General features: G+C 46.6%; 1 protein-coding gene across 13 annotated transcripts in view; it reads right to left on the reverse strand.

Moving 5' to 3' along the window:
- Nucleotides 1-1,542: 1,542 nt before the first annotated feature.
- Nucleotides 1,543-14,368, reverse strand: part of pknox2 (pbx/knotted 1 homeobox 2) — a 432,107-nt gene continuing 419,281 nt past the window's right edge. For all 13 annotated transcript variants that reach the window (XM_041174176.1, XM_041174172.1, XM_041174169.1 and 10 more), the window contains 2 exons: nucleotides 2,585-2,760; nucleotides 1,543-2,175 (listed from right to left, as the gene is read on the reverse strand). In XM_041174176.1, the coding sequence (XP_041030110.1) occupies nucleotides 1,949-2,175; nucleotides 2,585-2,760 (403 nt within the window). In that variant the 3' untranslated portion in view covers nucleotides 1,543-1,948. The remainder of the gene's footprint in view (nucleotides 2,176-2,584; nucleotides 2,761-14,368) is intronic.

The following is a 14,368-nucleotide window of genomic DNA, read 5'->3' on the forward strand; positions in this document are numbered from 1 at the left end:
GAGAAAACTATTTCCAATTTGTGTTAGAATCCCTATACGAAGGCATCTTGAGAGAAAGGGATGAGGAATTCACTACCAAAGATGGAAGATCTATTTCAATAGAAGTACCTTTGAGCAGCCAGGTGTCAAAAAGAGTGTTTCCAAGTTTCAAGGCAATATCTGCCTCCTCTCCTCATCACCATGGCAGATTTCTCCTGGCCCGTTGATCCCTTTCCCAACTCGCTGCCAAGATATCCCAAGAGTTGTAGTTTATGAGATATGAGGGTATCTTTATTTCTTTGCATCTTATGAAATACCCCAGGGGATTGGAGAAATATAGAAATGTATGTCCATAAAAAGCAGATATCATCCAGCAGCAAGGCTGATGTGACCACAGTTTTGAGGGATGCAGCATACAGAAATAATAGCTGTGTGGAAAGGTGAACCAGTCCATGTCTGGGCATCCCAAATCTTTGTGAGAAAATGCCAGGTGGATAAGGGACGAGGGCTGGTAAGTCGAGTTGAGGTACCGATCAGCCACAATCTAGTTGAGTGGCAGGACAGACTCAAGGGGCTGAATGAGCTGCTCCTGTTCCTGTGGTTCTATGAGTGTGAATAATGAAATGATTGAATGCTGCCCAACCTACCATCCTTAGTCCTGCTAAATATTGGCCTGGGAGTGTTACCTTATGATTCAGATGCCAGGTAGACTGGATTAACTGTCCAATTGGAAAAGGTTTCCCCATAAGGCCACGTTAATGTCATCCAGCACCAAGGTAAACTAGAAGCAAGGAACTGGGGGAAAATAAAGGTGTAACTCTTGAGACTGTGCAACACGGGAGGAGGAAGCTGATTTTGGCAGTGATTACACACGTCACTGCGCTGACATTTATAAGTGGTTTCTCCAGAACCTATCCAGATAAACCTTACTCCTACAATATGTGAAATATTTTAGTGGAAAAGAAAGGGCTTAAATTTCACCTCCAAAAAACAACAGTTATTTTAGTATTTAATTTATATTTCATAAATTTCTGGATAGCTACTCAAAAACTAGAGTATCTGGTTAAAAACCAGGTAAACGGCAGCTCTACGATCATATCGAAGTCTGGTGCCATTAATCAACATCAAGGTGATAGTAAAAAGCTTCTTGGTTAAAAAAGAAAATCACTCTGTAGGCCCAAGGTTTGTCGTTTAGGTTACCAACCCTCTCGGATTGCACCGGAGACTCCAGGGATTAAACATTAATCCTGGGATACTGCTACAAACAACAGGGGAAAAATCATAGGAGCATTAGAAGATTGTGTTTTTAAAATTTTCTTTTATAACTAAAATGTTAAATATTTAGGAGGGGGAAAAGAAGGCTATTTGGCTGTGAACAGCAGCGGGAGGAGTGAGGCCATGTAGTGAAAACTCCACGGATACATCCGACCAGAGCTGGCAACCCTTGGGCAGGTAACTCGTTCCACAATTCAGAGAAAAGAGGTCAGGTGAGTCCTGAGAGCTACCTGCGGCCAATCAGGAGGCAAACGGGGGAAGGAGTGAACAGTGAAACAATCAGGTTTCTGCCCTTTTTCAATCATTATTTATTTCTGTTGGAAAGCCATGGCGAGAGCATGAGGGACACAGTCTCACCATTTCACCCCTCCCTCCTGCCTTAGTGTTAAGAAAAGCCTCAGTCCAAATGTAAAGCCAGGGGCAGCGAACGCCTGTGGAGACGACCACACCAGCCAAGTAAAAAATACAAATGTAAAACAAATGTCAAAAAAAATGAAGGATACATTCACAATAACATTCATTAATACAGGATAAATCACAAAATAGATTCTAGACACAGGGGCCTTCGTTCTTATGACTGTCACCTTGATGTGACTTGTTCATAGAGAAGAGTCTTTTGTTTTTTTAAAAAAAAAGTCTGCACACTGGTCAAATTTTTCTTCCTTTGTCTCCTGTGTGTGTGCAAGCAGAGCTGTTAGTCGAGTGAGTCACTATTGTCCAGGCCCAGATCATTAACATTGGTCGTCTGCAGTTCCCCGTTGTCATCTTCCTCCTCCTCCTCTTCCTCTTCAATCTCCTCTTCGTCGGTTCCATCCAGCGAGTCATCACCTGCGTGGCCAGCCATCATAGCCTGTTGCATGGCGAGCGTAGCAGTGTCAGAGGAGAGCGTCTGAAGACTGTCCATGGCCGCGGTCATAGTGCCTGAAAGGGAAGGGGCTTATTACCACTTGCAATTAATTCAAGGGAGAAGGAAGGGCAGAGGATGTAAAGAGAGAGGAGAGATAGAAAGTGGGGGTGTGAGGGAGGAGAGATACAGGTGGGGAGAGATGGAGGGGGCCTGGGGGAGAGGTGGAGAGGGATTGGGGGGGAGTTGATAGAGAGATGACAGATGGACAGGGAGGGAGAGAAAGATAGGGAATAGAGAAAAATAGGAAGGTGAGAAATTGAGCTAAGACAGAGAGAGAGAAGAGAGTGAGTAAGAGAATGAGCGAGAGATGAGACACACACACTGCTGGTGTCCAGTTTATCAGATAGAGAGAGGGCTGCAGGCACCGGGGTATTGAGGCTTGCGTGTGTTAGACCATGAGGTGAGTGTTCAGTGCACACTTACTGTCTGGGTTGCTGGGATTCCCTCCTTGCTGCTGTAGCACTCCTGCTGCGATCGAGTCTGGCCAGAAGCGCTGAGTTGGCCGGTGTTGGGATTTGATTTTCTTGGCTTTAGGAGCTGGGTCAGGATTACTGGCATCGAGCATTGGCTGCAGTATACGCCGCCTGGCATTGATAAACCTGGTGTTGAATGGAACAGGGTTAAGATCAAAGCCTAGGCTGCACCAGAGGGAGCAGAGTATTCCTCCACCACCACCACCACCTCCCCACCTCCCCACACAACAGTTTTCTCTAAGAACAAGAGTTCAGGTACTGGAACTGCACTTCCCAGCCTCAGGATCTCTACCAATAAGGGCAAGAGCAGTAATATTATGAGAATGCCAGAACTTCCATGTTCTGCTCCAAGCTACACACCATCTTGATGGAATTTAGCATCACTACCTCATTGTCACTGGTCCAGAATCTCAGAATTCTCGATCTAACATCTCGGTGTGAGCACTATCACCAGCAAGACTTGCATAAGTGACCTTGCAAGCTGCTGCGTTGTCATTAAAACACAGCTGATTCACTAATGCTGTTTTGGAAAGGAAAACTGGACCTACGTGACTCTGGTCCCACATCAATGCAGTTGACTTTTAAGTGCCCTCTGAAGCCCTCCACCTAGCATGTCACTCAAATTGCTTGTGGTCTGAGAAGCAACCCCCCCCTCCCCGCCTTCCAACCACACCAAATCACCTCAGGGCAGCCAGGGATGGGTAATGTGTGCCAGCCTTGCCAGAGATGACAACATCCTGAGAATGAATGCAAAGGTAAAGGTTCAAGAAGGCAGCCCACCATCAACCTCGCAGGGCCAGCAGAAATGCAGAAATGGACCATAAATGCAACGTTGCCAATAATACCCATATCCCAAGAACAAGTTTAAAAGAGTAGCTTTTTTAAGATTGAAATCAGGGACACGTTTTACTATGATATACTGGCATCGCCTCTGCCAATCAGAGTTCACTTGCTAACCAATAAACACTCTCCTCACGTACAGTATAAATTGTTGTTTTCCCCTATATTTGTATTCTTGCCAAAGGTCCTGATGAGTGCAAGACGGAAAGCTTTGAAATGTCTCTTTTTCCAGCGATATATTTTTTCCCTGGGATTTATGGGGAATTCTGCAATTTGGTGTTTGTGGGTCACACACCTTAGGAAACCATGTGCTGTTCAACCACAACTTCTGGAGCCATGTCCTCCCAAGAGTGCTGAGCCTCCTGTCAGTACTGAAAATGGAATTTATTTCTATTGATGGCGGGGTAGTTAATTACTTGTGCTGTATAAAACTCCTTTGAAATGAATGGGTCAGTGACACCGTCAACTTAGTGGGCGTGTTGCTTTCCATGTTTACCAGTGTGAAACTGGACAGCCCAGAGGTGAGTGGGAAGCTGCTGCCATATCCATGTACCCGTTTCCCAGGAGGGTTCCCCCTCCTTGGTATGGGGGAAGGGCTGCGGCTTTACAGCTGCTGCACCGCACAGGATGGGTGGAGTAAAACAATAATTTGGCTTGGGGAAGAACAACATCCAAAGTTGACCTGAGCCTTATCACTGACAGGTGAGGCATGTTGGCGTGCCAGTTTGCAGGGTTTGTTGTCTGATTTAGGATGGGCAGAGATCCTTGTTCTGAATTTCCGTTGGCTGCGAAGCCAAGTAAGTGCCCACTGGGTGTGGCCAGGCTTGGCTATCCTGCTTCCTGGAGTCAAACAGCCTATTACTGTTGTTCAGGTTAAATGACGTTGTGTACTATCTTTTGGGTGATTTACAGAAGCATTGTCAGATTTTTTGAAAATGTCACTGAGCCATTGGAGGAGATATTAGGACAGGCAACAAAACGATTGGTCAAATAGGTAGGTTTTAAGGAGTGTTTAAATGAGGTGAGCAAGATGAAGAGATTTAGGGACAGAATTCCAGAGCTTAGGGCTTAGATAGCATGGCAATCAAAAGTAGGCCAAAGAAAATCAGGGATGCACAAAAGGATAGAGCTGGAGAGTTGTAGGGCTGGAGAAGGTTACAGAGATAGGGAAGGGAGCGGCAATGGAGGGAATTGAACACAAGGATGAGAATTTTAAATTCAAGGCGTTGTTGGACAAGAAGCCAATGTGGGTCACATGGGTGAATGGGATTTGGTGCAAGTCAGGATCCAGGAAGCAAGGTTTCAGATGAGCTCAAATTTATGGAGGGTGAATGGTACGAGGTAACAATGGAAAGCATTGGAATTGTTAAATCTGGTGGTTAAGAGAAACATATGGATGAGAGTTTCGACAGCAGGTGGCTGAGGCAGGGTGGAGATGATGTTCGAGAGATTGAAGTAGCCGATGGAATTTACATTTTAAGGAGATTTGGGACCAATAATTTTCATGCTCATGTGGCATTCCAGTTTATTCTCTTGCAGACTCACTCTCAGCTTTTTTTTCCTGTTCCACCTTATATTTTTTTTGAACCACAACCCTGTTCAGATGTGAGTTACCCGGAACACAGTCTAGAAGAGACATAGATCCCCTCTTCCACTGCTGCCTGTCTATTTTTGGACTGGATAACAGTTTTTCCATTGGGGTGCATGGAAATTTCTACAACCGTAGACCCCACGTCAGATGACTTTTTTTTAAAAAAAGGAAGCATCAGTCATACTTTCCACTAATGTCTATTTATCAAGTTGAGGTCATTAATTGTTAAGGTTTCGATTCATTTTTATCACTAGAGCAAACTCAGTGATGGTTCCACTCTGTGCCATCCCTACTCTGTCCCTTTGTCTGATTTTAGATTCCAAGTGCTGCTGCCTTCATTACAGACATGACCAGATTCTGTACCATATGTTGCTTTAACTATTAACAATCTGCCTGAAAATGTGTCAAATGTGACTTACATTTTCTGAAGTAAAGTTGGAGGTGGAATGAAATAAGGAATTCCATTAATTCAAACCCCCACCACCTGAGTTGCTTCATTAACTCCAACAGTCAAGGCAGTCCAACACAAAAAGTGATATTGTGCAAAATTGAGGGCAAAATAAAATAGTTAAATACTACACTCATGGCAGTAGGAGAGATAACATATTAACATATAATAAAAAGCAGTACATGAATACATATAGGGGTGTGGAAGGAAAGGAGGGAAGGTGAAGGGGCAAGGAGGATGAAGGAGGGCAGGAAAGGGGCAGAGGAGAGCGGTGGAAGAGAGGGAGATGAAAGAGTGAAGGTAGGTGGTTAGAGAGAAAGTGGGTGAAGACCAGGAAGGATGCAAGTGTGAGGAAGAGAGGGAGGAGACAAATGGATGGAGGAAAAAAAGATCAGAGGTGAGGAGAGGAAGATATAGGGGAAGAGAGAACAAGGGACAAAAGAGGAAAAAATTAGAAGGGAAAAAGAAAGCGAGTGAAGCAGGGAGATGGAAAGAAAAAGGAAGATGTTTGGGGATTAAGGGGAGAAATAATAGGAAAGAAAGGGAGAGGTGAAACAAGAGTATAAGCTAGGAAGGTGATGACAAAAGATGGGTAGAGCATGAGAGAGGGAAAGGAAATAAAGAAGATGTGAGGGAGAATGAGGAAGAGGACCATGCTAATCAGAGAGAATGAACCCAATGAACAACAGAGCAAGATAGCATAAACACACCAACACATGAGAGAATCTGAGCTTTTCTCCAAACTCCAGGATTAATTGCAGATTGTGTGGCTGCAATTCATAAAGGGTAGAAGCTGACTCCAAGCATAATGTTTTGTGTATTGAATTTTGATAAAGTGCCTGAAACATCAAAGTGACACAGTGCGTATGTTAAACACAAGCTGACACAGCGAAGCAGAAGATTTGCCTCCTTGTGCTCAGATATGAAGCATAATCTGGACATAGCCATGGAGCCCACTCAACTCAAGTCTCCACTGCCCCATCTCACTACAGCTCAATGAATGTCCCCCAGGTCAATGACCCTCTCTCCCCTTCAAGGCACTGACCCTCTCGGCATCTACCAACACGGAGCCCCCCCCATCTCTCCCCCTCCCGGCACTGGCCCTCTCTCTCCCCCTCTCGACACTGACCCTCTCCCACCCCCTCCCTCACCCTCCCAATGCTGACCCTCTCCCTTCCCCTCCCGACACTGACCCTCTCTCTTCTGCTCGCGACACTGACCATCTCTCTCTCTCTCCCTCCCGACACTGACCCTCCCTCTCTTCCCCTCCCGACACTGACCCTCTCTCTCTTCCCCTCCCGACACTGACCCTCTCCATTCCCCTCTCAACACTGACCCTGTCTCTCCCCCTCCCGACACTGAACCTCTCCCTTCCCCTCCCGACAATGACCCTCTCCCTCCTCCTCGTGACACTGACCCTTTCTTTCCCCCTCCCCAAACTGACCCTCTCCCTTCCCCTCCCGACACTGACCCTCTCCCTTCCCCTTTCGACACTGACCTTCTCCCTTCCCCTCTCGACACTGACCCTCTCCCTTCCCCTCTTGACGCTGACCCTCTCCCTTCCCCTCTCGACACTGACCCTCTCCCTTCCCCTCTCGACACTGACCCTCTCCCTTCCCCTCTTGACACTGACCCTCTCCCTTCCCCTCTCTACACTGACCCTCTCCCTTCCCCTCTCGACACTGACCCTCTCCCTTCCCCTCTCGACACTGACCCTCTCCCTTCCCCTCTCGACACTGACCCTCTCCCTTCCCCTCTCGACACTGACCCTCTCCCTTCCCCTCTCGACACTGACCTTCTCCCTTCCCCTCTCGACACTGACCCTCTCCCTTCCCCTCTCGACACTGACCCTCTCCCTTCCCCTCTCGACACTGACCCTCTCCCTTCCCCTCTCGACACTGAACCTCTCTCTCCCCCTCCCGACACTGACCCTCTCCCTTCCCCTCCCGACACTGAACCTCTCCCTTCCCCTCCCCACACTGACTCTCTCCCTCCCCCTCCGACCCTGACCCTCTCTCCCCCCCTCCCCACACTGACTTGTTCCACAGAGTCAGGAAGTTGGAGGTGTGAAAGAAACAAGCAGCTGGAGTTCACTCAGCCTCAGTGATCTGTGAACTATGATCCTGGTAAGGTTGTTGGTTAGAGAATAGTTGCTAAGTCCACCTAATGCCAAATGCAACGCATCCTTTTCCCTCCCCCACCTTACCCTATTTAGATGGTGACTCACCCTGGGGGTGCGCATGATGGTATGATGGAGGTCCAATGCAGTCCACTGGCACTTGGATTTCAAGCCATTCATCACTATATAGACCGTGAGCTCCGAGGGTCTATTCTTCCTTGGGAAGCATCCCGAACAAGACATTAACTCATGCTCATGTAACTGCAATCTCTAGTAGTGGTAACTGGGTGGGGACCAGGAGCAGCAAATCAGACTAATATTTCTCCTCAGCCTAGGAACATCGAGGGAAACTGTAACACTCCTACCAACGGCGTTAGCCAAACACAACAATAATCAATGATTACAACTTTAACACAGAAAAAAAACTCAAGGTGCTTTTCGCAGGTGCAAGGAAAGAAAACGTTTGACTTGGTTGAAGGGATGAATTTTAAAGCGGGGGGGGGCCTCCAAGTTGAAAAGGGAAGTGGAGAGGGGTTAAGGGATTGAACTCCAGAGCATGGAGTCTAGGTAGCTGAAGTCATAGCAGCTAGTGATGTATTAGCCAATTCATTCCAGATCAGGATTAAATTAGGGAGCATCCTGATGCATATGTCTCAGTTTCAGAGCTCAGGGTGCTCAATCAAGCCTCAAAAAGGTCTCAGTTAAAGAAGTACTCGACTACTATGATGGTGGCTTCATTTCCCCCATAACAACCAATGCAAGTGGAAGGCTGTAAACAGACCTACAAATCTACCACCAAAGGAAAGCTATAGGTTGTGCTGGGATAAAGATATTTGACTTTACACTGCAGTGAAATCTCAAAGTGTGCTGGGACTTGTAGTTTGATGGAGTGAGGGGCGATTCACTCTTTGACTACAATCCCCACAATCTCACAACCTCTAATCAGCAAACTGGGCTAGGTTCTTTTTTAATAGCTACCTGTTGTCAGGGCAACAGTCTGCAGCTGGCAAATTCAGCTGCTGCAGTAGTTTTACATGAACAAAAATAGAACACTTTAATTGTTAAAAACAAAAGGCATTTTATTTTATAAAAGATGTTGTACGTGAGGTACATTCTACTTAGAAAGGCAAAGGAGGAGGCTGGTGGAAGATCTGAATTCCAACAGAAGCATTTTCCAAATACGTTGACTGGGAGGTGAGCCAAGGGGGCAACTCAGGGGCGCAGCATCACCCTCTGCCCCCTGCTGGGCCATCGGGCCTGGGGGGGTAATGGTTGCAGAGAGGTCAAAGGTCATAGTGAAAACAAACCGGTGAATGCGTTAAGCCCCAGAGTATAAGCTGAAATATAGAATGGTACAACGTTACCAAGAGACCATTCAGCCCACCGTGACTGTGTTGGTTCTTCAATCCCACTTCCCTTGCCCTTTCCCCACAGCTTTTTAAAATATTCATTTTTCTGGCTTCCTATCCATTTTTAAAAATAAAAAAATAAAAAGCTGTTTTTTGATACTGCTTCCAACAATATTTGGGGCATTCTGTGTCCTAATAACTCAAGGAACCAAAAAAATTGCTCCAGAGCACTACATAGGATATTGGCTAGCAAACAGCACATAGGGCAGGAAAGATTTCTTTCAAAATACGTAGAAAGATAGAAAGAAGAAATTTCATTTTTCATTGCACCATCACAACTTCAGGATGCCATAAAGTGCTTTACAGCTAAATAAAATACTTTTGAACAGTTGTACTGTATCCCACAAACAGTTATGTAATAGTCTATTTTCAGTGAAATTTGTCGAGGGATAAATTGTGGCCAAGACAACAGGAAGAGCTTCTTTGCTCTTCTTCAAATAGCGTCAAGGGACCTTTTATGTTCATCTGCCAGGGCCTCGGATTGTAGAGGTTCAAGGAGGCAGCTCACCACCACCACACTAAGGGACAATTAGGGATGGGCAATAAATGCTGGCCTAGCCAACGACATCCACATCCCAAGGACGAATAAAAAAAAATTCCCTATAGTAAAAGACAGCACCTCCAACAATGTAGAACTCTCTCAGTACTGCACTGAAGTATTAACATAGATTTTTTACTCAAGGCTCTGGCACGAAATTTAAATGCCCGGCCTCCGACTCAAAGTCAGCTAGAGCTGACATGAAAAATTATATAATGAATGAAAATGCAATGTTGCAATTTGTTATATAAAGCTCAGGAAACAGAGGGAAACTGATGCTGCTAGGCCTGCTGAGTGTTTCAAGCATTTTCTGTTCTTGATTTCAGAATTCCAGCATCCACAGTATTTTCTTTTTGCATTACAGAAATACAAAATGATTATTGTTAAGGTCTAGTTATACAAATTGGGAAGTTAAAGGCCAGAGCAGTTTAACCCAATTAGCATCTGAAGCTAAGAGCCCAGCAGTTGCCCTTAATATTCTGCTTCGGGTCAATGAAGCCAGCACAGGTTTCATCATTTCCTGCCTCAAGGTGGCAGCACCGCACTGCAACATAAGACCGGCCATGCCAGTCAGTGCTGTGTGCTGCTCGCTTAAATGACACCCCATGGAGGCAGGAGTTCTAACAGGAATTTTCCAGAGAGTTCTCAGAAACGGTGAGGCACTTTTTGTTTGAAAAAGCTGAAAAAGCACTTACTGATCCAATTTCAATTTTGCAAAACGTTTGTCTCTGTAAAGTTATTGAAATAAAGAACAGTGAGATGATTAAAAGAGCTGAGGGCCATTTAATACAGTCACAGGCTAAATCGTTAAATATTTCTGGGGTTCGTGTTCGCAGACACTGCAATCTTGCAAAACATCAAAAACTGCCAGTAAAGAGCACAGCATTTCTGGTGTAAAATCCATTTTAGTCATGAGATATTACATCACCTGGCTTCTAATTACTGATCCTGCAGGGTGACATCAGTACTTGTACCTGCTTTATTTTAAAAATAAATTGTTTAATTGGGGTAATCATGCTGCATGCATTGTGTTTGAGGATATAAACCACCAGAACTGAGGTAATTCTAGTTAGTGTCAGATTACCATCACTGTGAACTTTCCACAGTGAGAGGTAAATATACAGCAATATTATCCCAGACAGAACATTGAGCCAAATAATTCTGCCGTTGAGTGTGGCCCAGCAGAATCTGTTCAAAAACACAGCTCCCCTTTTGCTATATCCTGCTGTGCAGTATGTTCATTAAGCCAAGTACAAATGAGGGAGTGCATTTGGCATTCCCAGCTCACCCGTCCACAGAAACTGGTAGTGGCAGTGTCAATTCTTCACTGAACTGGGTCTAGACTGTCTAAGCACATTTCACATAAGACTTCCCCTGCCAACAGACAAGGGAAGCTTTCATACCATCTGTCTGGGACTAGATTTCACCCAGTTTGCACCGACGAAAGGGCGGTTTCTAACCCACTGTATAACACACTCACACAAGGCAACAAAATGGGCCAAGGGAATTGAGGTTCACAAGAGCCACCACCCAAATGCATGGTTGAACAGGCTTCAAGGGCTGAATGGCCCACAACCTATTCCCTTGATCATTCTACCCAGTCATTCTTGCTTCAGCAATCCGGAGTGAACATCTCTATGCTATACTCAACACACCTCTACCCTGTGTGAGGTGGACAGAGGAGAGGAAATAAATCAAAGATATAAACCCAAAGTGGCTGTCCATGTGACTCCACTGGAGATCAATGAAGGGGAGAAACATAAAGGAGGAAAATTTATAAAGTTAAAAAAAATGATGGAATTGACACCAGCCCCATCAAGCTTTCAGCTTGGTTTTTAAAAAGTGAGAACATTTGGGCTATGTTTATTACAAACTTGCAAAGTTCCCTGGACTTTGGGATAGTACAGAGGATTGGAAAGCAGCACTCATTATTCAAATAAATGGGGAGCAAACAAGCTCCTAACTACAGACAAGTGAGTTCAAGGTCAGTAATAGGAAGATTAACTCAATCCAGGATGAAGTGCAAAAGAAGTGAACACTTGGAAAAAGAGAAGCTGCTTCGGAAGTTGACAGGTTTGTGCAAGACAGCTCATGTCTAACCTAAAAGAGTCACTGAGGTGGTGGACACAGGACTGGTCATTATCGCACTTCTGTTTGTGGGATCTTGTTGTGCACACATTGTCTGTCACGCTTACAGTATTGCAACAGGGACTTCACTTTAAATGTACCTCATTGGCTGTTGGGTTTTGGGATGTCCTGAGCTTATGAAGGGTGCTATATAAATGCAAGTTTGCTCTTTCATAGTAGGAGAGTGGGAGCAGCTCTGAGGAAACTCTGGATGGGATTCTAGAGGTATCTGACAAGGTTCCATGGACAGGCTGTCAGCTAAAACTGGTTACCCTGGGTTTGTTAATTAGTTTGAAGGTGGGAAGCTCAGTTGAGACAAAGGAATAATCTCAGAATGGCTAACAGCGACAAGTGCTGTTCTTCAACACACAATATGAGGCCATAGCTTTTCAAACCAATGGGACAGACTTGGAGAATATATCCAGGGTTGCAGATGATAAAGAATAAAGAGGTTCAATGAATTGTGAACAGAACAGAGTATTGAATAAGGAAGTGGCAGCAGCTAAATCAAATAGTGTGAGGTAGTGCACTTGGACAAAAGACTTGCAGATAAATTGGAACTATAATGGGGCTGCGAGGTGTAGAGTGGGAAGGGAGAAAGAAGACAGTGACAGCAGAGGAGGGGGCATTGACAGACAGTGACAGTGGGGTTGGGAGGGGGTTCGGGGTCAGACGGCTGGGGTAGAGGGAAGGGGAGAGACAATAGGGAGGGAGGGAAGAGGGGAGATAGTGAAGGCGGAATGGCGGGTGGGGGGAGACAGTGAATGCAGGCAGGGGGAGACAGCGAAGGTGAGACGGCGAAGGTGAGAAGGCGAGTGGGGGAGACAGTGAAGGCGGGCTGGGGGAGACAGTGAAGGCGGGCGGGGGGAGACAGTGAAGGCGGGCGGGGGGAGACAGTGAAGGCGGGCGGGGGGAGACAGTGAAGGCGGGCGGGGGGAGACAGTGAAGGCGGGTGGGGGGAGACAGTGAAGGCGGGTGGGGGGAGACAGTGAAGGCGGGTGGGGGGAGACAGTGAAGGCGGGTGGGGGGAGACAGTGAAGGCGGGTGGGGGGAGACAGTGAAGGCGGGCTGGGGGAGACAGGGAAGGCGGGTGGGGGGAGACAGTGAAGGCGGGCTGGGGGAGACAGCGAAGGTGGGTGGGGGAGACAGGGAAGGCGGGCTGGGGGAGACAGCGAAGGCGGGCAGGGGGAGACAGCGAAGGTGGGTGGGGGAGACAGGGAAGGCGGGTGGGGGGAGACAGGGAAGGCGGGTGGGGGGAGACAGGGAAGGCGGGTGGGGGGAGACAGGGAAGGTGGGCTGGGGGGAGACAGGGAAGGCGGGTGGGGGGAGACAGGGAAGGTGGGTGATGGTCATCGAAGGTGGTGTGAAACTGCAACAACAATGTAAAAGAGCTTCTTGATACAAAAGACCAACTAATTGGGGTCACGACACCATTCAAGCTGCCCCGCAAGTCAAAATTTCCTCCTGACTTGGACACATCATCACCTATAGTGTCAGCTGCCTCGCAAAAGTAAACGGAAACAAAATACAATTGAAATATCCATGAATCTGGTGACGACAGTGCACTAATCATGTATACTGCTAGCATTCCGATTGGGAATACTTAAGTGGCAATTGGACTGATCATTTTGAGATCTGGTATTTCCACAATAACATCCCTCGGTTCGGGCAGCCACTGAAAATGCCTATAGTCTGGACAACCATGTCTGCAGAAAATTCTTAGCTAAGTTTTTTTGCTCAAAGATATCTGAAATCATTTCCGCTTTTGTCCCTCACTGTGCTTACCAGTTTCAGTGCACTGTATGGGTAGGAGCTAACTGCAGCACTCAGCTTAATCTGGCTGTAAAGTGTCCCTTTGTCTCTACCTCCCTCCCACCTCCCTAAACCTATCTGTTCCACTTCACCATAATGCTATGGCTAAAAGCACGGATAATGGGTGAATTCTTCCAAAGGGATGGGGCCTGCTGTGCCTCTGATTCTCTGCTCAGTGAACAGCTGAACTGTAGCAGGCCCTCACACAAGGCTTGCTTTGTCTGGCGCTTTCCTTTTAACCCCAGGCGGTGTTGGAAGGACGCCCGAAGCCAGGTTGGCAGCAGCACATTCAATAAGCTTTCTGTCAAAATTGTTCACGATCCGTTACAAGCAGAATCGCTTTTTAACTCCTTGCATGGTTAGTGCGAGGTAGTGCCACGTTGGAAGTGTCATGATTGCATAACAGTCTAAGGAGAGGGTGTGTGATTGGATGATGTAAAGTGCTGTTCCATGCTTTGGAGCAGACATGGGAAGGACTCCCAAGGCTGTGCCGAATAGATGCCCGCAAGCACCGCATAGAAAAAATATTTCACAGAACAGGATAACTGAAGTCAGTCCATCAACATCTCCTCATGTTCCAGTGAGGAGTGACTGTCTCAGGGATTGCACAGTGGGCACTTGTGGGCAAATAGCCTGTGATTTTTCCATCCATAGAAACATGGAAACAGGAGGAGGCTATTTAGCCCCTTGATGGAGCATGCCCCACCACTCAATTAGACCATGGCTGGTCTGCACCTCAACTCCATTTACTTCCCTTTGCTCTATCTCCCTTGATAACCTTGCTCAACACAACCTGCCAATCTCAGACTTCAAAGCTTCAAGACAGAGTCTTCAGGAGGAGAGGAGAGAA

This window comes from Carcharodon carcharias, chromosome 25, assembly GCF_017639515.1.
Source record: "Carcharodon carcharias isolate sCarCar2 chromosome 25, sCarCar2.pri, whole genome shotgun sequence".
In the NCBI taxonomy this organism is placed as follows: Eukaryota; Metazoa; Chordata; class Chondrichthyes; order Lamniformes; family Lamnidae; genus Carcharodon; species Carcharodon carcharias.